This window comes from Carettochelys insculpta, chromosome 28, assembly GCF_033958435.1.
Source record: "Carettochelys insculpta isolate YL-2023 chromosome 28, ASM3395843v1, whole genome shotgun sequence".
Classification (NCBI taxonomy): domain Eukaryota; kingdom Metazoa; phylum Chordata; order Testudines; family Carettochelyidae; genus Carettochelys; species Carettochelys insculpta.
This window is the reverse complement of record NC_134164.1, coordinates 12,618,802-12,644,735: the sequence shown is the minus strand read 5'-3', so window position 1 is coordinate 12,644,735 and position 25,934 is coordinate 12,618,802. Positions and strand designations below refer to the sequence as shown.

Below are 25,934 nucleotides of genomic sequence, written 5' to 3'. Positions count from 1 at the left end.
AGCAGGGGCCACATCTTGAGCAAATGAAGAGAAGAAAAACACACACAAGGACACCAGCCCCCCAACTTGTCTTGACACACTGTCAGAGAAAGGCAGATGAAGGGCTAGTTTGGGCTTTGGAACCCTGGAGCTTTCTTATCCTAAGCAAGAAGCGCACCCTGAGACCACCTTCAGAAAAGAAGCTCTGGGTGCTCTTCAGGACCACGTTTCAGCAAAGAGCCAGTAGCTGATAAAAACAACAAGAAGTCCTTTGGAACCTTCTCAATGAACAGCTATTTAGGAGCAGATGCTTCCATGGGTTTCGTCAGTCCTACTGATAAGTACTATGTCAAAATCCAGGACTACCACTGTGCAGACGTAACTTTGTGTGCCTGAGCCCCAGCTATGAGGCAGCTGCAGGAACGTTGTGGCCTCTGGAATGAGTTCAGTGGGTCAGAAGAGCTCATTCAGCCAGAGGGGAATTAGCTCAAGTGGTAGAGCGCTTGCTTCGCATGAGAGAGACAGTAGCATTGATGCCCACGTTCTCCAGGGGGAGGTGTGTTTTTATTCCCTCTTCTACAAAGCAGTGTCAGGCCAGGGGCTAAGTGCTTCTAGTGCCTCCTTCCTCTTCCCACTTGGTAGCCCCCCACCAAAACAAACCCACGCAGGGCAGAAAGTTGCTGGTCCCGGCCCTCCAAAATACTATTCAAACCCATCAGGGTTTTTAGAGTCACGTCACTTCTTAGTTAATATTTGATAAGGAAAAATATCACCAGCATGGAAATTCTTTCCCAGAACAGCCATTCCCATTGCATGGAGCACCAGTGCTCCACAGAACAGCCTGGGAATGACTGGCTTAGAATCAGCACACGGGATCATTTCCAGGGCAGAAGGCAATATGCCGCCTCTATGATAGACCCAACCTGGAAAGCAGTGTATGGAAACTGGAAACACAGAAATGATCCAGGTGCACGGACAGTACAGACAGAATGCCTGTCCACACTGGAGCTGGGGACATGAGCTGGCTGGCTTATGTCGGTGGACAGCAGCAGCCTGGAGCTGTTTGCTGCCTTTTGACTCTGTGCAGACGAGAAAGGACAACTTGTTTCCAGCCACAGTGGAGGGTGGGGACAAAAGAAGAGCTTTTCAAAGACATGGGCCAAGTCATCCCTCCCACGCACCCCATATGCTGTGGCTGGAAGCAGCTCCTGTCCCTTTCCTCCCACACACATTACAAAAATTGCTGCTGGGCACATTCTGATGGAAACCCTGACAGAAATCTGGAGTGGGCGTGTGACCCTGCAGGGTGCATTCTGCTGGAATCCAACTGAACTTGCTCAAACTTGAGGAATTTTACGGGTGTCCCGTATTCAGCAAATGGAAACATGGTCACTCTCAGGAAAGTGCTGCCTTGGATTGTGGAAGAGACTCCTTGCTGAGAACCTGACCTTGTCTCTTGCAACAGTGTAAGATCTTCTCCAGCTCTAGCGGGGCTGGGTACAGGCACCTGACCCATTGTCATTGCCCCTACAAATACACGTCTACATCCGTAGCCATGCACAGCCTTGCCCTCCACTTTGGAGCCAAAATTAACAAGCCATAGAACTCTACTGCAAAATCCTGGCCTCCATCTACATAATCTTACAGTCCTTCACCCATTCCCACTTTCTCCCTCTTCTGCGTACAGCACCTCTGACAGCTGTGGAAAGTGGATCATCATTGCAGTGACTCCTCGGTCACGGCACGGTCATCGCAGTGGTGTTGCTGTTCTGCACAGGAAGGCAGCCAGAACTTGATTGGCCCTGCACCAAAACATGAGGAAGTAGCAAACCAAACCAAACCAAACCGACCAACCCGCTCACCTGAGAGGAGGAGTAACAAATAGACAAATAAGGTCTGGCTTATTGGAGCACTTTCTGTTTTGTCACCTGATAGCAGCAGAGTTATTTCCCCGGATGTATCATTCCATAACCCCAGCTGTGAGCAGGCAGGGAATTCAGGGTTTTGACTAGTGCAGCTCTCACTGAGCAGAGGCAGGGAGGGACCATGGCTGGCTTGAATCTCTGCAGCGTTCTGGTGACTGGGGCCAAGCAAGGAATTGGCCTGGAACTCGTCAAGCAGCTTCTGGGGAACTCCAAGCCACTGGAGTGGGTCTTTGCCACCTGCCGGGACGCAGCAGGAGAGCGAATGCAGGTGAGAACGGGGTGAGGGGGATGGAGTTAGCAGTAGCTGTAGGGGGAAGCAGAAGCTGCCCAAGGGGCTTCCAGTGTTGCAGCACTTGGGGCTGAGACCCACACACTGGAGCAGGCAATGACTGCAGACCCTGCTCCAGCTCGAAGATGCAGAGCTGCACCCCAAACCCTCTACACCTGGCAGCTCAGGTCCCAGAGCAGTGAGGATGTGGCAGCACTGGGTGAGCCTGGGGCAACTACCCAGGGGCTGTGGACCGGCTCGCCCAGCATAGGTGAATAATGACTATAGCACAGCTATACCCAGTCCCACCAGCCTCCAGGGAGCCCAATTTGTGAGTCTGACACCTCCTTTGTCTGCCACTGCCTCAGGTCCTCCGTCTTCTCAGCTCTGCTCCCACACCCAGCCTGGGGAACTGCAGGTTCTGAGTAACTTCTGGGTCATTGCACCTGCTCCATCCTCAGCTGACAAAATCCCCACTCACAAGCAGCTCATGAGAGCTTGCGACACTGTCAATCCCCAGCTGCTGGGAGGGGACTTCCCTTACCTCCCCTGGGGGAACTGCTCTCCAACACCTTCCTCCCACTCCCCATTAGTGATGGGGAAGTGATTTGTGTCCCAGACTCCATCGCACTCAGACAATGGCATTGGAAATGCTCACGGGAAATTAGAAGCCTCCTACTGCCGCAGAAACCAGGGCAGGTTGTTGCACAAGGAGGCTTGGTGGAGAAGAGCAGTTAAGACAATGACTTGGTTCCCAGGGTCAGTGGGGATCTGGATTCTGCCCAGCCTGGCCCTGGGCATGGGCCCAATGACAATAACCATTTACTTCATTCTTTTTCAGGAATTGCACAAGCTGGAGGCCAAACATCCGAACCTGGTGATCATTGCGCTGGGTGAGTGCCCGGCCCCAGGCCCAGAGCTGAGGTTCCATCTCCCTGCAGCATGTTTTTCCTCTTCCTATCCCCCTCTGCATCCCCCCCTCCCAGGTTCACCCAATCCCAGTGAGGAGAACAGGACCAGAGTCAATAATCGCTGAGAGCTCATTGACACCTTCCCCAGCCCCAGAGGAAGCAGGTGTGAGTGGAAATTCTGGCAGGGTTGGTTGGCTGTGGAGAGGCTGGAAAGCCCCAGGACCACCATGTGGCAGGTTGCTCCTGTGAGAATCACACATGGGCAGCTCTGTCCGGCGTTCCCACTTCTGGGATGGAGCCCTGCATGTCCAGCTGGGGACTTCTCTCACCTACAATGCATCACAAGCAATTTTAAATCATCACTTCCTTTGTCTAAGTGAGATCAACGCCACGCGTATGAACTAATCACTAACTCCAGCACATTTGCATTTTCTAGGCTACTCAGATTGTCCAAGGAACTGATCATAATTGTCTCTCTGAACTAGCTTTTCCTATTGTTGCTCCAGCACAACTCCCCATGCCTGGACCCAGCAGCAGTCCCCACCCCCACCTCCCTTCCCCAATACCTCTCCCACCTCTGACCCCAATGGAAGAAGCCCTCTGGCCCAGGGGGCCGTGCTCTGGTGGGGGTGACATCGGAGAGGAGGAATCATGCACTTGACCCCCTGCTCTGTCGCTGTAGATGTCACAGACCCAGCCAGCATCAAGGCGGCGGCAGCCAGAGTTGAGGCACTTTTGAAAGGCTCTGGGCTCAATCTGCTGATAAACAACTCTGGGATAGTGAAGTTGAACACGCTGGAGTCAGAGACACCAGAGGACATGGCCCTTGTGTACGTGACCAATATGACAGGGCCCTTGCTGGTGAGCCAGGTAAGGGCCCTGACAGAGAGCACGTGTCCAGATGCACCAGGGTTTGACAACGCTTGGGCCAGGAATTCTCCCTTCCCTGATATTGGGTAACTGGATCAATGTGGGGCCTTGGCTGGTAGCACAAAGGCTGCAGCTGCATCGTGGAACTTGAACCTCTCAGAAACAAAACCTCACCCCCAGATCCCTGCATGGCCCTGGCTCTGCACACACAGAGCTTCAGTCCCTCACTTTTCAACACCCAGAGCATCAGTGCAAGGACAGTGCGATGCACGAGGCCCCAGTTACCTCATACAAGAGACTCCCTGTACCCCTAATCCCGCCATTATGTGTGGGGTTAAGTGGCCTCTCCCCACACTCCTCATATGGGGTCCTGCCAGCAGCGAAGCACCTGTCTCCTCCAGGGCTGAGGGTGACTGCACCCTGCAGCTGCAAGATGGTCTCTGGCTGCCCGGGCTGAGGCTCATGGACACAGGGCCACAGTCAGGAACTCGGTCCCTTTGAACTGTGAGGACAGAAATGTGTCCTTTCTCCTGACAGATAGTCCCCAGTGGGATGAGCAGCAGGAAGGGGCTAACAGGGCTGTTTCCCTCTTTTACCAAAGGCACCAAGTGCTTGTGAGCATCTGTCTAAAGCCCCTGGACCCCCTGGGCAGCTCATGTGGATCACAAATGGGGTCTGGGTCCGAGCGCTGGCAGGTGTCTGGGTGAAGGAGGGGCCACTGGTGCCTGCTCCACCCCATGCCCTACCCCCACCCAGCCTCTTCCCCTGATGCCCCACCCACACTGCACCCCCCACTCACCCCACCCCCCCACTTCATCCCCAGCCTGAGGGAATTTTTGAGTCACTCGCACCAGGAACTGGCACTAACTCGACAGCCGAGAAAATGAGCTTCCCCGTGTGTTCACTGCAAACCCATCTCAGTGCTGGTGCTCAGCAGAGCGATGGCCCTCGGGTGGGCTCACCTCGGCTGCCTTGCGAGCAGCAGGCCTGCTGACCCTGCGTGTGGTGGAGCACAAGGGGCTGGGGGGCAGGACAGTTTCAGAGGGCTCCATCCTGTGTGGATCTGTCACTGGCCTGTGTGTGGAGACCGAGTCTGGCGCAGCCCGGGGAGGCAGGGCTTGTGTGGCCAGAGGCCGGGGGGTTCAGGCACCTGTTGCGGAGCTGGCACAGACCAGTTAGCTTCACGCCAAGGGCAGCTGGTGGGGAGATGCCTCAGAGCAGGGGAAAGAGATTCTTCCAACCACCGGCAGGGCTGTGGGGAGGCTCTTTGCTCTCCCTGGTCCTCATCCTTCCACTCCTCTCCCCACACACCCTGGCTCCTGGCCAAGCCACAAGCTGTAGCCAAGCTGAGCATGTTGGAACTTCTTGAACTAAAGGATAGGCAGGTGGGGAAGCAGCATCTAGACTGAGTCACTAATCCTCGGTGCTCCTGGTGAGGACATGGTGGGGGTCCCCACAGGTGTCCACATGACTCTTACCCTGCCCTGGCTCTGGCTTTCAGCTTTGCCTGGGCAAAGCCTCTTTGCTGAATAGCCACAGCTGAGCCACAGTGAGAGCCATGTGGGCAGCTGTGGGGAACTGCAGACCCTTCATCTGCCCTGGATGGGGACTCTGAAGGCAGGGATATGAGTTGGGGATCACTGTTGGCCCCTGCAGGGTATGAGTAGGATCCACAGCTCTGCACACCTGCCCGGGTGGGGCTCCTGCTTCTGACCTGGCTGGGGGCTGGGCATCAGGGCAAAGAGTGGAGACACATCCCGTTCTGGAGACCTGCCTTACGAGCATGATGCTGGTTCCTTTTCTGACCCAATGGATGCTCTGCTCTCCCCTCTGCCCAGGCCTTCCTGCCCTTGCTGAAGCAGGCTGCCCAGGAAAGCCGCCAGCCAGGGCTGAGCTGCAGCAAGGCGGCCATCATCAACATGTCCAGCGAGGGTGGCTCCATCCAGAATGTCTGTGGCTGGCGTACGATCCAAATCATCTCCTATCGCTGCAGCAAGGTACAGGGCACACCCAGCAGGGCCTGACTGCTGCCTGGGTTTGCTACTTGCACAAATCCTTGTCACTCGGTGTATTCCCCTTGTTCCCCATCCTACTGGCACCACTCCAGCCTCCAGCGCTGTGTTGGGCAGGGCCGGCAGTTCTTTGTCTGCCTGCAATTCACTTGGGCTTTAGATCAGAGTTCCCATCTGGTGAAGAACTTTCTGTTTTGCCTGTATCCCACCAGAGAAATCCCCACGCAGTGATGCTCAGGTTGGACATATCCCATTTAGAGACCATTCCCAGTTCAGGTCCAGGGCACCAGATCCTCATTGTGCCTGCTAGAGTTGTGGGGGAACCCAAAGGAGCATCAATGTCCCAGTCCCACTTTCCCATATTGGCCCAGGTCTTGCATAACCAAGAGCAGCTTAAGCACAGCTCTCAGGTGTGCTCACTTGTCACAGCTCACTGGAGGCCTCAGCATCAGTGGCTGACCAAAGTGCAGCTACACACACATAACTGTGGGTTGCTGTCATCATTCAGAGCATGAGAGAGAGCAGCTCAGAGTAGCGTTTTCTTCTCACGAGTGCGTCCTGAAAGCTGAGTGCTTGGGCAGCCATCTAGGAGAAACTCAAATTCTGCGCAGCTGGTTAGCAGAGCACCAGCAGCAAGCAGCATGTGTTTTTGTTGGTGATGCCCATCCGCACATATATCAGTATACATAACATTTATTCTGCACATGGAAAGATGAAATTAAAAGGAGCGCTGCTCTCGCCCCTTTGTCCGTGTGTCCCGTCCCTTCCTTCAGGAGTGTGGGTCATTTCCTACAGGGCTCATTCGCTCCCCCACACTCTGCTGTCTCTGCTTATGGCACCTCGTCCTCAGGCTGCTCTGAACATGCTCACCAAGTGCCAGGCCTTGGGGTACGGCGGAGACGGGATCCTGAGTGTCGCTGTCCATCCTGGCTGGGTGCAGACAGACATGGGGAATTCCAGCTGCGTCCAGGTTGGTTCCTCGCTGGGAGAGGCCAGTGGTAGCCATATGCTGGGACAGATGTTCGTTGTAGGGTTAATGGTTATGCTGGAACCTGTCCTGCCCTGCACGAAGGGATTGTGTCCCAATGAGATTCCCTCAGGGATTCAGTGCTGTGCCCTGGGCTTCCAACCTCCTGCTGCCGCTTGCTTAGTTCCTCAAGCTGCTGGCATCCCAGAGTGAAGGTGAGCAGAGCTGCTGCTGTGGGGAGCCAGAGAGGGGGAGTTGGTTGTCACGGGCACCAGCTCACAGGTGCTTGTATTGGGGTCATATCTGTGATCTCCACCCAGTATCCTCATGTACCCCAAAGCCCAAGTCCCAGCCTGGACCCTGGATCCCTTCTGCACCCCACTCCCAAACAAGAGCCTAAAGCCACTCCAGCACCCCAGCCCAGAGCCTGGACCCCCATCCTCACACCCACCCCCAGTCCTGAGCACCTTCCACACCCAGAGCTCCCTTCTAGCAACACAAATCCCTCATTTCTAGCACCTCCCTAAAGCCCGAACTCCCAGCCAGAGCCCTCACACTCCTGCACCCCAACCCTCGGTCTCACCCAGGAGCCCCCTTGGCCATGCTCCCACTACAGGAATTGTGCTTTGTGCACCAGGGTGAAGGGAAGGTGTCACACAACAGCTGCATGTTGCACATCCCTCTGCCTTGGGACACATAAGAACATTTGTGCCACTCAGGGGAGGCAAAGGTCAAGGGGACTCCAGCCGGGCCCCTGGTGTCCTGGATCACTCCCAGAGCAGGCTCCCCCGACTCACTCTGTTTTCCCCCCAGCAGGCCCCACTGACGGTGGAGGCGAGTGTCCGAGGGATGCTGCACATGCTCTCCGAGAAGCACAATGGAGGCTTTGTGAACTGGAAAGGGGAAGTTCTTCCGTGGTGAGATGTTCCCAGCCCTGCTCCAGAGCCCCAGGTCAGACTGTTCCAGTGACCACACCGTCAGCCCTGCCTGTATCCTCAATAAACCCACTGAGCTAATGCAGCAGCCCTGACTAAGCTTGGCCTGCTCTATCCTCTCCTGGAAGCCACCGGCTGCACCCAGGTGGAGCTGCCTTTGGTTCCTCTCCCCACAGCCAAAGCCCAGAACTGGCCTGTGAGGGAGGAGCTGGTGGTGGCAGTCAGGGGTGGGGAAAACAACCAGGACCTCGCTGCTTCAGGGAAGAGGCCCAGGGACACCCAGGCTGTGTCTACACGTGCCCCAAACTTCGAAATGGCCATGCAAATGGCCATTTCGAAGTTTACTAATGAAGCGCTGAAATGCATATTCAGCGCTTCATTAGCATGCGGGCGGCAGCGGCGCTTCGAAATTGACGAGCCTTGCCGCCGCGCGGCGCGTCCAGACGGGGCTCCTTTTCGAAAGCACGCCGCCTACTTCGAAGTCCCCTTATTCCCGTGAGCTCATGGGAATAAGGGGACTTCGAAGAAGGTGGCGTCCTTTCGAAAAGGAGCCCCGTCTGGACGTGCCGCAAGGCGGCAAGGAGCGTCAATTTCGAAGCGCGGCTGCCGCCCGCATGCTAATGAAGCGCTGAATATGCATTTCAGCGCTTCATTAGTAAACTTCGAAATGGCCATTTGCATGGCCATTTCGAAGTTTGGGGCACGTGTAGACGTAGCCCCAATGGGCACTAACACCCCTTCTCCCACTCTCATGCCGTGTATTGAATTAGCCACCCCGCGCTATCCCGGCTGATGCTACCTAACCTGAGCCAAGAAGCCCCTGCCCCCAAGGCAGCCCAGAAGGCGCTGGGATGGGGTGGCCATGAGCCTCTGGATACACTGGGTCTCTCTCTTCATGTGTCTGTCATACAGGAGGATTCTCTGGGCACAGCTGAGAGAGCCAGACCAGGGCAAATTGCTAACACAAGGTGTAGAAGTGTGGGCCAGGGACATGTGCCCCCTCTGGGGTGGAGAAGGACGCAAGACCCCTTCAACTCTAGGCACTGCCTGGTTCTGAGCAGGCAGCACTGTCCATAGGACTGAGTCCACTTTAACAAGGCTGCAGGTGGGCAGCATATGGGCCCAGGCCCAAGGGCAGGGTTGGCTGTAGCCCAAACAGGCAGTCAAGGTAGAAGCCCCGGCCCTAAGTCAGGGCAGGGCTGCAGTTCATTAGTCAGGCTCAGCTCCTACAGCAGGGCAGAGCACACACAGTCTGTGTAGGAGCCCTGGGGCAGGGCTGGGTCACCTTTCATCAGGCTCAGCATCTTGTTAGCAGGGCTGAGCAGTCCAAACAATATACTGGCCCTGGCCCTGGGGCAGAGTGGGGCAGCAGGTAATGAGGCTCAGCGCGGAGTTGCTGGGCTGAGCCCATGAAGAGTATATGAGGTCAAACTGCGGGGCAGGGCTGAGGGGTTCACACACCCACTCCACTCTGCCCCAGCCCAAGGCCTGAACCACAGCTCACGCTACAGCAGATCTCTGGGGATCCCCCAAAACACACCAACATGGGCTCTGGGGGCACAGTCCCCAGGCTGCTTCCTACCTCCACCTGCCTTGGCTCACAGCCCCACTCCAGCTTGTCTGGGAGATCAGGCAGCTGTATGTTCCCTGGGTAAGTAACTGCCAGCAGGTCCAGAAATTTGGGCATGTCCACACCATTGGGTGGTGGACTGACAGAAGGGCTGTAGGCTCAGGCTGGTCTGGGGCTCCTGGGTAGCTGGCAGCCAGCAGGCTCACAACTTTGGTGGGTCCAGAATGCCCCGGTAGCTGACAGCCAGCAGGCTCCCAAACTGGGGCAGGTCCAGGATGCCTATTCAGGTGGCAGCCAACAGGCTCACAAACTGGGGCAGATCCAGGATGTGAACATACCAAACACCAGGAGCTTTGGGGGTAATGCCTGTGGATGCAGGCAGCACACGGATCCTCTAGCCCGTTCACTAAGGAGCAGCTTGGAACCAGAGTAGATAGGGAATCTGCTTTATGCCTGTTGTGCTGCTCAGTGGAAACCGCCTGACATATTCACCTCCAGGCTGTTTGTACCCCAAAAATGCAGGCTCCACAGCAACTCCCTGGAGAAGGGCTTAAGACCTTCTCCACACACTCCCAAGCCCCTCTCCAAGACCTGTCCCAATGTGCAAGGGGCTGCTTTGTCCCTTGCCTGCTGAACCAGCTCTCTGGCTGAATCAGCTGAACCCCACCCACTCAGGTCCTCTGGGTCTTGGTGCACACTGCAGCCTTCGGTTTTAATGCCTGCCTGCCCACATTACAGCTGGGGACACGAGGTGGCCGGCTTATGCTGGTGGCCAGCAACAGTCCAGAAGTGTTAGCTGTCTTTTGACTCTGTGTGGGCAAGAAAGGACAACTTGTTTTCAGCCACAGAGGAGGATGGGGAGAAAAGAAGAGCTCTGCAAAGACATGGGCCAAGTCATCCCTCCCACACATCCCATTCGCTGTGGCCGGAAGCAGCTCCTGTCCCTTTCCTCCCACACAGATTACAAAAACTGTGTCTGGGCACATTCTGATGGGAACCCTGACAGCAATCTGGGGTGGGCGTGTGACCCTGCAGGCTGCGGTCTGCTGGAATCCAACTGAACTTGCTCAAACTTGAGAAATTTTACAAGGGCTACGTCTACACGTGCCCCAAACTTCGAAATGGCCATGCAAATGGCCATTTCGAAGTTTACTAATGAAGCGCTGAAATGCATATTCAGCTCTTCATTAGCATGCGGGCGGCAGCCGCGCTTCGAAATTGACGCGCCTTGCCACTGCGCGGCGCGTCCAGACGGGGCTCCTTTTCGAAAGGGCCCCGCCTACTTCGAAGTCCCCTTATTCCCATGAGCTCATGGGAATAAGGGGACTTCGAAGAAGGTGGCGTCCTTTCGAAAAGGAGCCCCATCTGGACGCGCCGTGCGGCAGTGAGGCGCGTCAATTTTGAAGCGCCGCTGCCGCCCGCATGCTAATGAAGCGCTGAATATGCATTTCAGCGCTTCATTAGTAAACTTCGAAATGGCCATTTGCATGGTCATTTCGAAGTCTGGGGCACGTGTAGACACGGCCAAGGTGTCCTATACTCAGCAAATGGAAATATGGTCACTCTGAGGAAAGTGCTGCCTTGGATTTTGGAAAAGACCCCTTGCCAAGAACCCAGCCTTGCCTCTTGCAACAGTGTAAGATCTTCTCCAGCTCTAGCAGGACTGGGTACAGGCACCTGACTGTTTGTCATTACCTCCAAATGCACATCTACATCCTCAGCCATTCAGAGGCTTGCCCTCTACTTTGGTGCCAAAATTAACAAGCCATAGAACTCTACAGCAAAATCCTGACCTCCAACCACACGCTGCTCCAGTCTTTCACCCACTCCCATTTTCTTCCTCTTCTTCATACAGCACCACTGACAGCTGTGGAATGGGGATCATGATTGCAGTGACTCCTCGCTCAGGGTATGATCAGTACAAGGGTGTTGCCCTCCTGCACAGTAAGGCAGCCAACACTTGAATGGTTCTGCACCAAAATTTTACTAACTAGCAACCAAACCAACCCACCTGCTCACCAAGACAGGAGGGGTAACTTATAGACAAATAAGGTCTGGCTTATTCCATCTATTCCTTTCTAGTCACCTGATCGCAGCAGAGTTACTTCCCTGCAGGTATCCTTACACAACCTCAGCTGTGGGTGGGAAGGGAACTGAGGGCTCTGGCTAGTGCAGCTCTCACTGAGCAGAAGCAGGAAGGGACCATGGCTGGCTTAAATCTCCACAGTGTTCTGGTGACCGGGGCCAATCAAGAAATTGGCCTGGAACTCATCAAGCAGCTTCTGGGGAGCTCCAACCCACCGGAGTGGGTCTTTGCCGCCTGCCAGGACCCAGCAGGAGAGAGAATGCAGGTGAGAACGGGGCGAGGGGGATGGGGTTAGCAGTAGCTGGAAGGAGAAGAACCACCTGCCCAAGGCCTTCCAGGCTCCGAGCACTCGGTGCTAAGAAACACACACTGGTTCAGGCTATGACTGCAAACACTGCTCCAGCTGGATGGTGCAGAGCCGCACCCAAACTACCTTTACACCTGGCAGCTCGAGTCCCAGAGAAGCAAGGACATGGCAGCAGCGGCTGCACCTGGGTTAACTACCCAGGGGCTGTGGACCAGCTCGCCCAGCGTCGGTACATAGTGACTACAGCAAATCTATCCCCAGTCCTGCCAGCCTCCAGAGAGCCCAGATCTTGAGTCCAACCCCTCCCTTGTCTGCTGCCAACTCTCAGCTCTGCTCCCACCCCCAGCCTGGGGACCTGCAGGCTCCAAGTAACTTCTGGGTCATGGCACCAGCTTCTTCCACAGCTGACAAAATCCCCACTTACAACCAGCTCATAAGAGCCTGCGAAACTGCCAGTTCCCAGCTCCTGGGTGGGAACTCCTCTTACCACCCCTGGGGGAACTGCCCTCCAACACCTTCCTCCCACTCCCCATCAGTCTCCCTCCTGCCTCCACATTCCTGTCCAGTTCCTAGCCCTGCCTGCTGCTCCCCCAGGCCCTGCTCCTTCCCAGCATCCCCATTCCCAATGGCCCAGCTGTGCCACACAGTCTCTGTGCCTGGTCTAGCTGTGGGACACAGATTAGCAGACGTCACCGAGGGAACACAGGTGTGTTTGTGATGGGGAAGTGATTTGTGTTCCTGACTCCCTTGCACTGAGTTTGATGAGCGCATTGTAAATGCTCAGGGGCAATTAGAAACCTCCTACAGCCCCAGAAGCCCAGGGCAGGACACTGTATGAGGGGGCTTTGCGGAGGAAAGCAGTAAGACATTGACTCGGTGCCAAGGGTCATTGGGGATCCAGACTCTGCCGGGCCTGACCCTGGGTGTGGGCTCAGAGTCCATAACCATTAACTTTATTCTTTTTCAGGAGTTGCAGAACCTGACGGCCAAACATCCAAACCTGGTGATGGTTGCTCTTGGTGGGTGCCTGGTCCCAGGCCCAGAGCTGAGGTTCCATCTCCCTGCAGCACATTCTTCCCATTCCTATCCCCCTCCACATCCCCCCTACCTGGCCCTCCTGATCCCAGTGAGGAGAACAGGACCAGAGTCAATAATCACTGAGAGCCATTTGACCTTACCCAGACCCAGAGGAGGCAGGTGTGAGTAAATAGCCTGGCAGGGTAGGTTGGATCAGGAGAGGCTGTGAGAATCATACATGGGCAGCTCGGTCCGGCAATCCCACCACTGGGATGGAGTCCTGCAGGTCCAGCTGGGGAATTCTCTCACCTGCAATGCATCACAAACACTTTTAAATCATCCACTTCCTTTGTCAAAGGGAGATCAACATCATGAGTGTGAATTCATCACTAACTCCAGCACATTTGAATTTTCTAGGCTCCTCAGACTGTCCACAAGACTGACCATAATTGTCTCGCTGAACTAGCTTTTACTATTGTTGCTCCAGCACAGCTCCCCATGCCTGGACCCAGCAGCAGTCCCCACCCCCCAACTTCCTTCCCCAACCACTCTCCCACATCTCACTCCAATGTAAGAAGCCCTCTGGCCCAGGGGGCCGTGCTCTGGTGGGGGTGACATCAGAGAGGAGGAATTATGCACTTGACCTTTTACTCTGTTGCTGTAGAAGTCACAGCCCCAGCCAGCATCAAGGCGGCGGCAGCCAGAGTTGAGGCACATCTGAAAGGCTCTGGGCTCAATCTACCAGTTAACAATGCTGGGATACAGAAATTGAACAGGCTGGAGTCAGAGACACCAGAGGACATGGCCCTGGTGTACGTGACCAATGTGACGGGGCCCTTGCTGGTGAGCCAGGTAAGGGCCCTGACAGAGAGCATGTGGCCAGATACACCAGGGTTTGACTGTGCTTTGGCCAGGAGTCCTCTCTTCCCTGGGATTGGGTAACTGGATCAATGTGGAGCCTTGGCTGGTAACACAAAGGCTGCAGGTGCATTATAGGACTTGAAAATCTCAGAAATGAAACCTCACAACCAGATCCCTGCATGGCCCCGGCTCTGCACACACAGAACTTCAGTCCCTCACTTTTCAACACCCAGAGCATCAGTGCAAGGACAGTGTGATGCACAAGGCCCCAATTACCTCATATGAGAGACCTTTTGTCTCCCCAATCCCACCATTATGTGTGGCTCAAAGGGCCCCTTGCTGAACCCCAGATGGGTTCCTGCCAGCAGAGAGGCACCTGTCTCCTCCAGGGCTGAGGGTGACTGCAGCCTGCAGCTGCAAGATGGTCTCTGGCTGCCCGGGCTGAGGCTCATGGACACAGGGCCACAGTCAGGAACTAGGGCCCTTGGAACTGTGAGGACAGAAATGTGTCCTTTCTCCTGACAGATAGTCCCCAGTGGGATGAGCAGCAGGAAAGGGCTAACAGGGCTGTTTCCCTCTTTTACCAAAGGCACCGAGTGCTTGTGAGCATCTGTCTAAAGCCCCTGGACCCCCTGGGCAGCTCATGAGGATCACAAATGGGGTCTGGGTCCGAGCGCTGGCAGGTGTCTGGGTGAGGGAGGGGCCACTGGTGCCTGCTCCACCCCATGCCCTACCCCCACCCAGCCTCTTCCCCTGATGTCCCACCCTCACTGCACCCACACTCACCCCACCCCCCCACTTCATCCCCAGCCTGAGGGAATTTTTGAGTCACTCGCACCAGGAACTGGCACTAACTCGACAGCCGAGAAAATGAGCTTCCCCGTGTGTTCACTACGAACCCATCCCAGTGCTGGCGCTCAGCAGAGTGATGGCCCCCGGGTGGGCTCACCTCGGCTGCCTTGCGAGCAGCAGGCCTGCTGACCCTGCGTGTGGTGGAGCACAAGGGGCTGGGGGGCAGGGCAGGCTAGGAGGGCTCCACGCTGGGTGGGTCTGTCACTGGCCTGTGTACAGAGACCGAGTCTGGTGCAGGCCAGGGACGCAGGGCTTGTGTGGCCAGAGGCCGGGGGGTTCAGGCACCTGTTGCGGAGCTGGCACAGACGAATTAGCTTCCCACCAAGTGCAGGTGATGCGGAGATGCCTCAGAAGAGGGGAAAGAGATTCTTCCAACCCTGGCAGGGCTGTGGGGAGGCTCTGTGCCCTCCCTGGTCCTCATCCTTCCACTCCTCTCCCCACACACCCTGGCTCCTGGCCAAGCCACAAGCTGTAGCCTGCCTGGGCAACTCGAACCATTTACCTGCCCAGGGTAGGCAGGTGGGGGAGCAACATCCAGCCTGAGTCCCTGATCCCAGGTCCTCCTGCCCAGCATACAGGGGGCGGTTCCCACAGGTGTCCACATGACTCTTTCCCTGCCCTGGCTCTGGCTTGCAGCCTGGCCCAGCAAAGACTCACAGCTGAGGAGCTGCAGCTGAGCCATGCGGGCAGCTGTGGGGAGCCACAGACCCCCCATCTATCTGCCCTGGATGGGGACTCCAAAGGTGGGAACACGAGTTGGGGTCATTCTGGGCTCCTACCTGGGCATGAGCAGGGTCCACAGCTCCCCACACCTTCCTGTGTGGGGCTCCTACTTCTGGCCTGGCCGGGGGCTGGGTTTCAGGGGGAAGAGCAGAGACCCACCCCATTCTGGTGACCTGTCTCACTAGCACGAGGCTGGTTCCTTTTCTCACCTCACAGCTGTTCTGCTCTCCCCCCCTGCGCAGGCCTTCCTGCCCTTGCTGAAGCAGGCTGCCCAGGGAAGCCCCCAGACAGGGCTAAGCTGCAGCAAGGCGGCCATTGTAAACATGTCCAGCGAGGCTGGCTCCATCCAGAATCTCTACCTCTGGCATCTGGGACAAGTCATCTCCTTTTGCTGCAGCAAGGTACAGGGCACACCCAGCAGGGCCTGACTGCTGCCTGGGTTTGCTACTTGCACAAATTTGTTTAACTCGGAGTGTTCCCCTTGGTCCTTGTCCTACTGCCACCACTCCAGCCTCCAGCACTCTGTTGGGCAGGGCCGGCAGATTTTTGTCTGCCTGCAATTCACATCAGCTTTAGATCAGAGTTCCCATCCAGTGAAGAACTTTCTGTTGTGCCTGTATCCCGCTGGAGAAACCCTCACACTCTGAGGGGCCAGGGCAGCTCAGCCCCAGTCTAGCCAGTCTCAGCTCAGGGAAGGGTCACTGTGGAGCTGTGAATTCTATCCCCCCTGGGGTGGACATACCCCATTTCGAGACCATCCCCAGTTCAACTCAAGGGGGCCAGATCCTTGCTGTGCCTGGTGCAAATGTGGGGTACCCCAAAGGAGCATCCATGTCACATTTCCACTTTCCTCTAACTGCCCAGATCCTGCATAACAGAGAGCAGCCTCAGCACGGCTCTCAGGTGTGCTCACCTGTCACGGCTCACTGCAGGCCCCTCCGTATCAATGGCTCATCAAAGTGCAGCTACACCCGCATCTTGGTGGCTTGCTGTCCTCATTGAGCCCAGCAGAGAATGCAGCTCACACAAGTGTATTCTTCTCACTAGTGTTTCCAACAGGCTGAGTATTTGGACAGCCATCCAGGAAAAATTCACATGCCACCCAGGTGATTAGCAGAGCGTGCACAGCCGGCAGCGTGTGTTTTCATTGCTGGGTGCCATCCACACATGCTTCGGTGCACATAAAATTTATTCTGCACATAGAAGGACAAAAATAAAAAGAACGCTGCTCTCACCCCTTTGTCTCTCTGTCTGTCCCATCCCTCCCTGTGGGAGGGTCGTTTCCTACAAGGCTCATTCCCTCCCCCACACTCTGCTGTCTCTGCTCATGGCATCTCACCTGCAGGCTGCTCTCAACATGCTCACCAAGTGCCAGTCCTTGGGGTATGGTGGAGACTGGATCCTGAATGTCACTGTCCATCCTGGCTGGGTGCAGACAGACATGGGGAATTCTGACTCCATCCACGTAGGTGCCTCGCTGGGAGAGGACAGTGGTTGCCAAGTGTTAGGAGCAGATGTTCATTGTAGGGGTAATGGCTGTGCTGGAACCCATCCTGCCCCCCACCTCCGCCCTGCATGGAGGGATCGTGTCCCACTCAGATCCCATCAGGGACTCCATGCTGTGCTCTGGGCTTCCAACTGTAACCCTTCTATTAATGCCAGATGCCTGCCAGAAGGGCCGGGTTCAACTCTTGTGGGGTTTTCCTGTCAAGGATACAACCAACCAGCTCGAGCCCCCACCCAGTGGCCTGGGACAATTTCACCCCTGTGCTGGGTGCCTGTAAGGTGGTTCTCCCCCCCTCGCAAGCACAGAGTCTGAGATAGAAATGACTTGTTTAATGACCATAACCTACCCCAAGGTTACAGCGACAGATGCAGTATATCTAAGCAAAGAAGAGACAAACCCCCTTCACCCAGATACCATCCCCATATGCAGTAGAACCCAGTCTCTTGCTGGGGCTCTTGGCCCTTTACCCCACACACAGTTACAGGGTGTACCTCCCATGGTGCAGTCCCGAACCCAAAGCCCGCAGACACATCACCAGGGCAGTACTAGCTGTCCACTTGTCAGCCGTGTCTACACGTGCACGCTACATCGAAGTAGCAGCACTAACTTGGAAATAGCGCCCGTCACGGCTACACGTGTTGGGCGCTATTTCGATGTTAACATCGACGTTAGGCGGCGAGACATCGAAGCCGCTAACCCCATGAGGGGATGGGAATAGCGCCCTACTTCGACGTTCAACGTCGAAGTAGGGACCGTGTAGTCGTTGCGCGTCCCACAACTTCGAAATAGCGGGGTCCGCCATGGCAGCCATCAGCTGAGGGGTTGAGAGACGCTCTCTCTCCAGCCCCTGTGGGGCTCTATGGTCACCGTGGGCAGCAGCCCTTAGCCCAGGGCTTCTGGCTGCTGCTGCTGCTGCTGCTGCAGCTGGGGATCCATGCTGCAGGCACAGGGTCTGCAACCACTTGTCGGCTCTGTGTATCTTGTGCTGTTTAGTGCGACTGTGTCTGGGAGGGGCCCTTTAAGGGAGCGGCTGGCTGTTGAGTCCGCCCTGTGACCTTGTCTGCAGCTGTGCCTGGCACCCTTATTTCGATGTGTGCTACTTTGGCGTGTAGACATTCCCTCGCAGCGCCTATTTCGATGTGGAGCTGCGCAACGTTGATGTTAAACATCGACGTTGCCAGCCCTGGAGAGCCGTGTCTACACGTGCACGCTACTTCGAAGTAGTGGCACTAACTTCGAAATAGCGCCCGTCACGGCTACACGTGTTGGGCGCTATTTCGATGTTAACATCGACGTTAGGAGGCGAGACGTCGAAGCCGCTAACCCCATGAGGGGATGGGAATAGCGCCCTACTTCAAAGTTGAACATTGAAGTAGGGCACGTGTAGCCGATCCGCGTCCCGCAACATCGAAATAGCGGGGTCCGCCATGACGGCCATCAGCTGAGGGGTTGAGAGATGCTCTCTCTCCAGCCCCTGTGGGGCTCTATGGTCACCGTGTTCAGCAGCCCTTAGCCCAGGGCTTCTGGCTGCTGCTGCGGCAGCTGGGGATCCATGCTGCATGCACAGGGTCTGCAACCAGTTGTCGACTCTGTGGATCTTGTGTTGTTTAGTGCAACTGTGTCTGGGAGGGGCCCTTTAAGGGAGCAGCTTGCTGTTGAGTCCGCCCTGTGATCCTGTCTGCAGCTGTGCCTGGCACCCTTATTTTGATGTGTGCTACTTTGGCGTGTAGACGTTCCCTCGCAGCGCCTATTTCAATGTGGTGCTGCGCAACATCAATATTGAACGTCGACGTTGCCAGCCCTGGAGGACATGTAGACATTATTCATCAAAATAGCCTATTTCGATGTCGCGACATCGAAATAAGCTCCTTCGATGTAGGCTTCACGTGTAGATGTAGCCGAGGACGTGTAGATGTTATTCATCGAAATAGCCTATTTCGATGTCGCCACATCGAAATAGGCTACTTCCATGTAGGCTTCACGTGTAGACGTAGCCATCTGCAGCATCCTCTTGCTGCCACCAGCCGTCGTCTGCTGCTCCTCCTACCAGCCGCCCACCAGTCACCATCATCCACCGCCGCTCCTACTGGCCGCCTGCCAGTCCAGTCACTGTTGTCACTCCCAACCTCACTGCCTGGGATTGCCCTAAGGCAGAACCCTGTGATTTCAGCTCTGCATGGCTTCAGCTGCCACTCTGTGATTTCAGCTTCTGGTATCTCCCATATGGGGTTTCATAAACACCCTAGTATCCAGCTCTACCTTTCTACAGGTGGGGAGAGTTAGTCAAGCCAGGCTTATAGCTACATAGCCAAGGCATAGGCAGGGCCATAGCACTCAACAAGCTGGCTCAACCAGTGCCCCTCCCCTTTTTTCTCATAATGCTTTAAACCAGGGAGCCCTGTGTAATCAATGTCTTACACAGCTAAGGCGACTGCCCTGTCCCCCACAACAACCCAGAGCATTGGCGAGATCTCACAACTCCCACATTAAGTGTCAGCTTAAATTGAGATTTTACAACTACATGTTTACAATAGACCAAATCTCATGGCTGACTTGCTACCCATTAGGCTTTGCCTGAAAAGGTATCACACCTGCCGCCCTTTGCATTCTCATGCACATGACCTCTGGGAGACACACTCCTCCCGGCCTTCGGCCGTGCTGCGTTCTCCTGCTCCTCATTCCCTGCGCTGCAGGGGACGGGGGAGCTGCTGCTGCCCCCCACTTGGGCAGCCCACCTCCTCATCCAGCAGCTGCTGCATCCTCACCCCCCAGGAAAGGTAAGGGGCTTCTGAAAGCGGCAGTTGGGCCCCCTCCACAGGCCTCTTCCTGTGGAGTGGCCTGGGAGGGGTGAGTTTGGGCAGAGCCCTTCCTTTCCACCGGGGCTCCAGAGGGGTGGCTGCATAGCCAGGGGTGGGGTGTTAGGGTGTGCCCCTGCCCCACCCCTGCAGCCACACCCCCCTTACTGCCCCCCCACCCCCACCCAGCCGCCGCTGGGGGCCCCTCCTCCACCTGGGCCCCCTTCTAACCAGCTGCCCCTTCCTTCTCCCCCTGGTTTCTTAAAGGCTCTGCAGCAGCTGCTGTGGGCCCCCCCCCTCTCAGGCACACGTGGGCACCCCCACCCCCCCATTTCCACCAGGTTGGCTGTGCCCACGCCCCCTCCCACCCCCCTTTATTTTTCACTTCGCCCAAGCGCCTGAGCCCCCCCCACCACAACCACCACCACCCACGCACAAACTTCAATTCCCCACATCCCAGTGCAGAAAAGGAGCCATCTTACCATCTTGTGCTGGGAGCAGCAGCCATCTTAGGTTTCACCTTCCCCTGACCTCACTGCCCTTGCTCTGCCCTTCCCCCACCTGACTGGGTCCTCAGCCCGGCCGGTGGGGGAGGGGCAGCCACGCCTCCACCCTTCCTTCCACTCCACTCTCCTCCCCTCCCCCGCTCTCTCTTAAAGGCCCCACGCCCAACAAACTTCCCCCATCTTATAAACCCACCACCATGACCCCCACACCCGCCGGAGGGTCATCCGGTGACCCCCTCCTCCCCTTGTCTTCCACTGTCACCCCACCCACCCCCGAAATGGCGGCCCACTCATCCGGGGCCGCCCAAGACTCTGCCGCCAGGTCGGCTGAGGGCGCGGGTGCAGGCTCTGGGGCTCCCACCACCTCCGCCGCGGCGTCCTCCAGCAACCTGGCCCCGAACCCACCCCCCCAAAAGGGCAGGAAGGGCCAGGGGAAAAGGAAGGGCAAGAGCCCCGCCCGGAAGGCTAAACCCCCCGTGGCGGGGACTCTCCCTCCCGCTGCCCAAGCATTCACCGCAGCATCCCCTTCTCCCCTTCCCCCTGCTCCCTCCACCACCCCTGGAGGCCCCGACATCTCGGCCCCCAGGTCGTACGCCCAGGCGGCGGCCGCCGCCCCTCACCCTGTTCCTTCCGCCTCCGCCAGGACTACCATCCCCGACGGTCGCGGCCCCTTCCCCGCGCTCACCAGGAGGCACGGGGTCCGCTGCCTCCTGGTGGCTGCCTCGCCCCACGTGGAGACCTACGTGCGGGCGTTGGCACGGGTGGTGGGGTCCGCGGCCGTGGTGGCGGCCTCCCGGATGTTCGGGAAGATCGTCTTCTTCCTGGCTTCGGAGGCCGCCGCCCAGGAGGCGGTGGAGAGGGGCCTGGCGGTTGGGGGCGTGCACGTGCCCCTGGAGCCGCTGGAAGACCTGGGCGTGCGGGTGGTGTTCTCGTCCGTCCCGCCCTTCCTTCCCAACGCCGCCCTTCTGCCTTTGCTCACCGCCCTGGGCCGGCCTTTGACGGTCCTGAGTCCCCTCCCCCTAGGCTGCAAAGACCCCGCCCTCCGGCACGTGCTCTCATTCCGCCGGCAGGCCCGAGTCCAACTGCCGCCGGCGGCAGCACAGGGCGGGGTGGCCCAGGAGGGGACTATACTGGTGCCCTATCAAGGGGCCCAGTACCGGGTCTTCTACACCCTGGGGGAGGCCCGGTGCTTCGGGTGCCGGGCGGCGGGGCATGTCCGGAGGGATTGCCCCCTGGCCCGGCACGAAGGAGAGGAGCCCGGGACCTCCTCCGACCCGGGGGGCGTCAGCCACGAGACCGGCGGCGCCCCGACCGCGACAGGCCCTGGGACCGCCCCTCTTCTTTTAGGCCCGGACGGATCCATCGCCGCTCGGGCGTCGGAGGGCGCCCGGCAGCATGGTGCCGGGAGAGAAGAAGCGGGCGCCGGCGCCCGAGCGGGCACAAAAGCCGGGCCCGTGGAGGAGAGGGAGGCAGGGCCGGCGGCAGGACCAAAAGAGGGCCCACCCCAGGGCGGGCCGCACCTCTCCCTCGCCGCCCCACCCCCCTCCTCCCTCCCTCCCTCCTTGTCGGCCCTATCCCCTGGCCCCTCCTCCTCTACTGCCCAGCCCGCCTCCTCGGAGGACTGGGTATTGGTGGGGGGGAAAAGGAAAAAAGGGGGGGCGCGCGTCCGGCACCCCACCCCGCCGGAGGACGGGGTGGAGGTGCCACGCAAGGCACCCAAGAGGTCCGCCAGCCCCGCTCCACCCGCCGAACCCCCGGCTACCAACCATCTGCCGGGGGCGACGGAGGTTGCCGCCGCGGCGGCCGAGGAAATTACCACCCCCTCGGCCCTGGAGCCAGAGCCAAAAGAGGCCGAGACGGCCCTCCCTGTGCCCGCGCCCTCCTCCGACACCCCTCCGGCCGCTACCCAGGTGGCTGTAATGGAGCGCCCGGAGGAGGTGGCTCCCGGCCTCGCCCTTCTCTCACAGGAGGTCGAGGCCCTGGGCCTCACCCCGGTGGCCCTGGACATGGAAGGCCTGCTATTGGAGGCCTGTGGGCCGCCTTTGGACTCTCCCCCACCCCTCCCACTTTCCCCCACCCCTCCCACCAGCGATCCCTCACTTGCCACCTCCTTCTGCCCTGAGCTGTCCCAAGGGGCAACCCCTCCCCCAACTAGGGACGACCCCCCGGCGGAGGTCGGCCAGCCCCCAGATGCCCTAGGGGAATTAGGGCTCCCCTTGCACCTCCCCTTCGTCCCTGCAACTGAAGACCCCGATACCCTCTCCCCCGACCTGCCGGCGCCTCCCGCTGAGAGTGCCGGCACCTCAACCTCTACCCTGCCATTGCCTCAGGAAGCCCCCCTCCTGGAGACCTCCTTGGCCCATATTTCCGCCCTTGCTCCCACCTTGGCCTCACTGCTTGCCACCCCCGCCATACCCCTTCCCAGCCAATGCCCCGCTCCAGAACCCGCAATCCCCCCCACTCTTAACCCTCCCCTTCCTCCTCCCCCCCATGACCCCCCTCTTCCCCCACTGATCTCTACCTCCCCTGCCCCCATACCTCCCCCTCCCGTTTACCCCTGCCCACTCATACCTGCCCCCGAGGACGTAACCCCTCAGGAGGCCCCTCTTGCACTGCCCTCTCCCAGCACCTCCGGGGCTGCTCTCCCTCCGCCGCCCTCATCCCTCCCAAACTCAGGCCCCAGTCCCTCCCCCAACCTCTTCTCTGGCCGGGGGGCACAAAAGAACGCGAGGCCGACGGGTTCTCAAGACCCCGAGACCTCGGCACCCCACGCGCTGGTGGGCGAGATGCGCCAGTTCTTGGAGGATGTTCGCGGCTCCAAGAACAAGGTTACTCTCGCCCTCCAGCGCTGGGGAGATTTTCATTCTGCCCTGGAGTCCGCGAGGGCCCTTCTGAGGGAGGGTAAGGGGACCAGGAAGAGGGATGCCGCGGTCTACCAACGGGCCCGTGGCTTCCGTGACGCCCTCGTCACTTTTGGCGTGGCTCACGGCTTGCTGCGTGGCCCCACGGGAACCGCTGGTGCTCCCTCTGGCGAGGATCCTCCCCAGCCCTCCAAATGGCGCCGTTCGTCTTTGCCACACTAAACGTCAGGGGCTGCGGGTCGGGTCTCCGCAGGTGCCGAGTGCTCTCCTTCCTCCGAGAGGGCGGGTACTCGGTCACCTTTCTACAGGAGACCCACACTATGCCGGCCGCCGAAGCCAAGTGGCGGCTGGAGTGGGGAGACGGGGTCCACTTTAGTCATCTCTCGGCCCGGCGGGCCGGGGTAGCGACCCTGTTCTCCCCAGACCTGCAGCCCGAGGTGCTGGGGAGCATCGAGGTCGTGCCGGGCCGCCTGCTGTATCTCCGGGTGCGGGTGGAGGGGCTGCCTCTTCACCTTGTCAACATCTATGCCCCGACACTCGGCCCGGAGAGAACCCCTTTCTTCCGGCAGGCGGCGGCCTTCCTCGACACCATCGATCCTCGCAAGTGCCTGGTCCTCGGCGGGGATTTCAACTGCACCCTCGAGGAGCGGGACCGCACGGGGACCGAGAAGTGCCAGGCCGCTGCGGACGTCCTCAGGGAGCTCATTAACCGTCGCTCCCTGGTGGACGTCTGGCGCAGCCACCACCCGGACGAGGACGCCGGCTTCACCTACGTCCGGGTGGTGGGCCATAAATCTGTACACTCCCGGTTGGACCGCATTTACATCTCGCGGCACCATCTCTCCCAGGCCCACGCCTCCAGCGTACGGCCGGCCCCCTTCTCGGACCACCATCTGGTGGCCGTGAAGGCTTCCCTCTCACCGGGGAAGCGGGGGTCGGCCTACTGGCATTTTAACAACAGCCTGCTGGAGGACGTGGGCTTCGTGGCATCCTTCCGGGAGTTCTGGCTGGCCTGGCGCGAGCAGCGGCACGCCTTTCCCTCAGCACGGCGGTGGTGGGACCTGGGAAAGGTGCGCGCGCGGCTCTTCTGCCGCGACTATACTCGGGGGGCCAGCCGGCGGCGGGATGCGTTGATAGGGCAGCTGGAACGGGAGGTCCTTGAGCTGGAGAGGCGTCTAGCCGCCAGCCCCGGAGATCCATCCCTCTGCGGCACGTACCAGGAGAAGCGGGACGAGCTCAGGACCCTCGACGCCCACCGGGCACAGGGGGCCTTGGTGAGGTCGCGAATCCAACTCCTGCGGGAGATGGACCGCGGCTCCCGCTTCTTCTACGCCCTGGAGAAAAAGAGGGGCGCCCAAAAACATATCCCCTGCCTCCTGGCGGAGGATGGCACCCCTCTTACGGATCCAGAGGAGATGCGCGAGAGGGCTCGCGCCTTCTACGCCGCCCTTTTCTCCCCGGATCCGACCGACGCCGATGCCCGCAGGGCGCTCTGGGACCAACTCCCGTCGGTCAGCACGAGCAACCGTGACCGGCTGGAGCTTCCTCTCACTCTGGCCGAGCTCTCGGAAGCCCTCCGTCTCATGCCCACCAATAAATCCCTAGGCGTGGAAGGGCTGACCGTGGAGTTTTACCGCGTGTTTTGGGACGTCCTCGGCCCAGACCTGCTCGGCGTCTGGGCCGAGGCCCTGCAAAGTGGGGTGCTCCCCCTCTCGTGCAGGCGTGCAGTCCTCAGCCTGCTACCCAAGAAGGGGGACCCCCGCGACCTCAAGAACTGGCGTCCCATCTCGCTCCTCAGCACGGACTACAAGATCATTGCCAAAGCCATCTCCCGTCGCTTGGGTCCGTGCTGCAGGACATGGTCCACCCCGACCAGACCTACACCGTCCCGGGCCGCACCATCCTGCATAATTTGTTCCTGGTCCGGGATCTCTTAGAGCTTGGGTGTAGGGACGGCCTGTCGTTCGCCCTCCTGTCCCTGGACCAGGAGAAGGCGTTCGACAGGGTGGACCACGGGTATCTCCTGGGCACCCTGCAGGCCTTCGGCTTCGGACCCCGCTTCGTCGGGTTTCTCCGGGTGCTGTACGCTGCCTCGGAGTGCATGGTCAAGCTCAACTGGACCCTGACCGCTCCGGTCAGCTTCGGACGGGGAGTACGACAAGGCTGCCCGCTCTCAGGACAGCTGTATGCTCTGGCCATCGAGCCCTTCCTCTGCCTCCTTCGGCGAAGGTTGACGGGGTTGGCGCTTCCAGAGGCAGGGCTGCGGCTAGTCCTGTCGGCGTACGCTGATGACGTGCTCCTCGCGGTCCAGGACCCGGGAGACCTGGCGCGTCTGGAGGCTTGCCAAGCTATCTACTTGGCAGCCTCCTCCACCCGGGTCAACTGGGTCAAGAGCTCTGGCCTGGTGGTCGGGACTGGATGGCAGATGAGCCGCCTCCCACCCGCGCTTCAGGCCATCCGGTGGAGCGCGGGTCCGCTGCTCTATCTAGGTGTCTTTCTCTCCGCCACGCATCCCTCTCTGCCGGAAAACTGGCAAGGCCTAGAGAGCAGGGTCGCTGAGTGGTTGCGGAGGTGGACAGGGCTACTCCAATGTCTCTCCCTCTGAGGGAGAGTGCTGGTGTTGAACCAACTAGTCCTGTCCATGCTCTGGCACCGCCTCAGCACCCTGGTCCCAACCCCCGGGTTCCTGGACCAGCTCCAGAGGTTAATCCTGGAGTTCTTCTGGCCAGGACTGCACTGGGTCCCTGCAGGGGTACTCCATCTCCCCCCGGAGGAGGGGGGACAGGGCCTGACCTGCACGCGCACTCAGGTTAATGTCTTCCGTCTCCAGGCCCCGCAGAGGCTTCTCAACACCAACAGTGCTGATAGTCCGGCGTGGAGCATGCTGGCGCACGCTTTCCTCCACCGTTACCGACGGCTCCGATGCGACCGGCAGCTCCTCTATTTATCCTGCAGAGACTGTCGGCGAGGCCTCTCAGAGCT

General features: G+C 58.7%; 2 protein-coding genes across 2 annotated transcripts; both read left to right on the top strand.

Annotated features, from left to right (window-relative positions):
* The first annotated feature begins 2,025 nt into the window (after positions 1-2,025).
* On the top strand, positions 2,026-7,853 carry LOC142002847 (C-signal-like). The gene is made up of 6 exons (XM_074979295.1): positions 2,026-2,172; positions 3,014-3,065; positions 3,766-3,953; positions 5,792-5,950; positions 6,816-6,935; positions 7,749-7,853. Exons 1-6 carry the CDS (start codon positions 2,026-2,028, stop codon positions 7,851-7,853), a joined length of 771 nt encoding a protein of 256 aa, XP_074835396.1.
* A 3,788-nt stretch (positions 7,854-11,641) lies between these two features.
* Positions 11,642-24,572, top strand: LOC142002534 (uncharacterized). Its single transcript, XM_074978711.1, has 6 exons — positions 11,642-11,788; positions 12,798-12,849; positions 13,512-13,699; positions 15,526-15,684; positions 16,629-16,748; positions 24,558-24,572. Exons 1-6 carry the CDS (start codon positions 11,642-11,644, stop codon positions 24,570-24,572), a joined length of 681 nt encoding a protein of 226 aa, XP_074834812.1.
* The last annotated feature ends 1,362 nt before the right edge of the window (positions 24,573-25,934 follow it).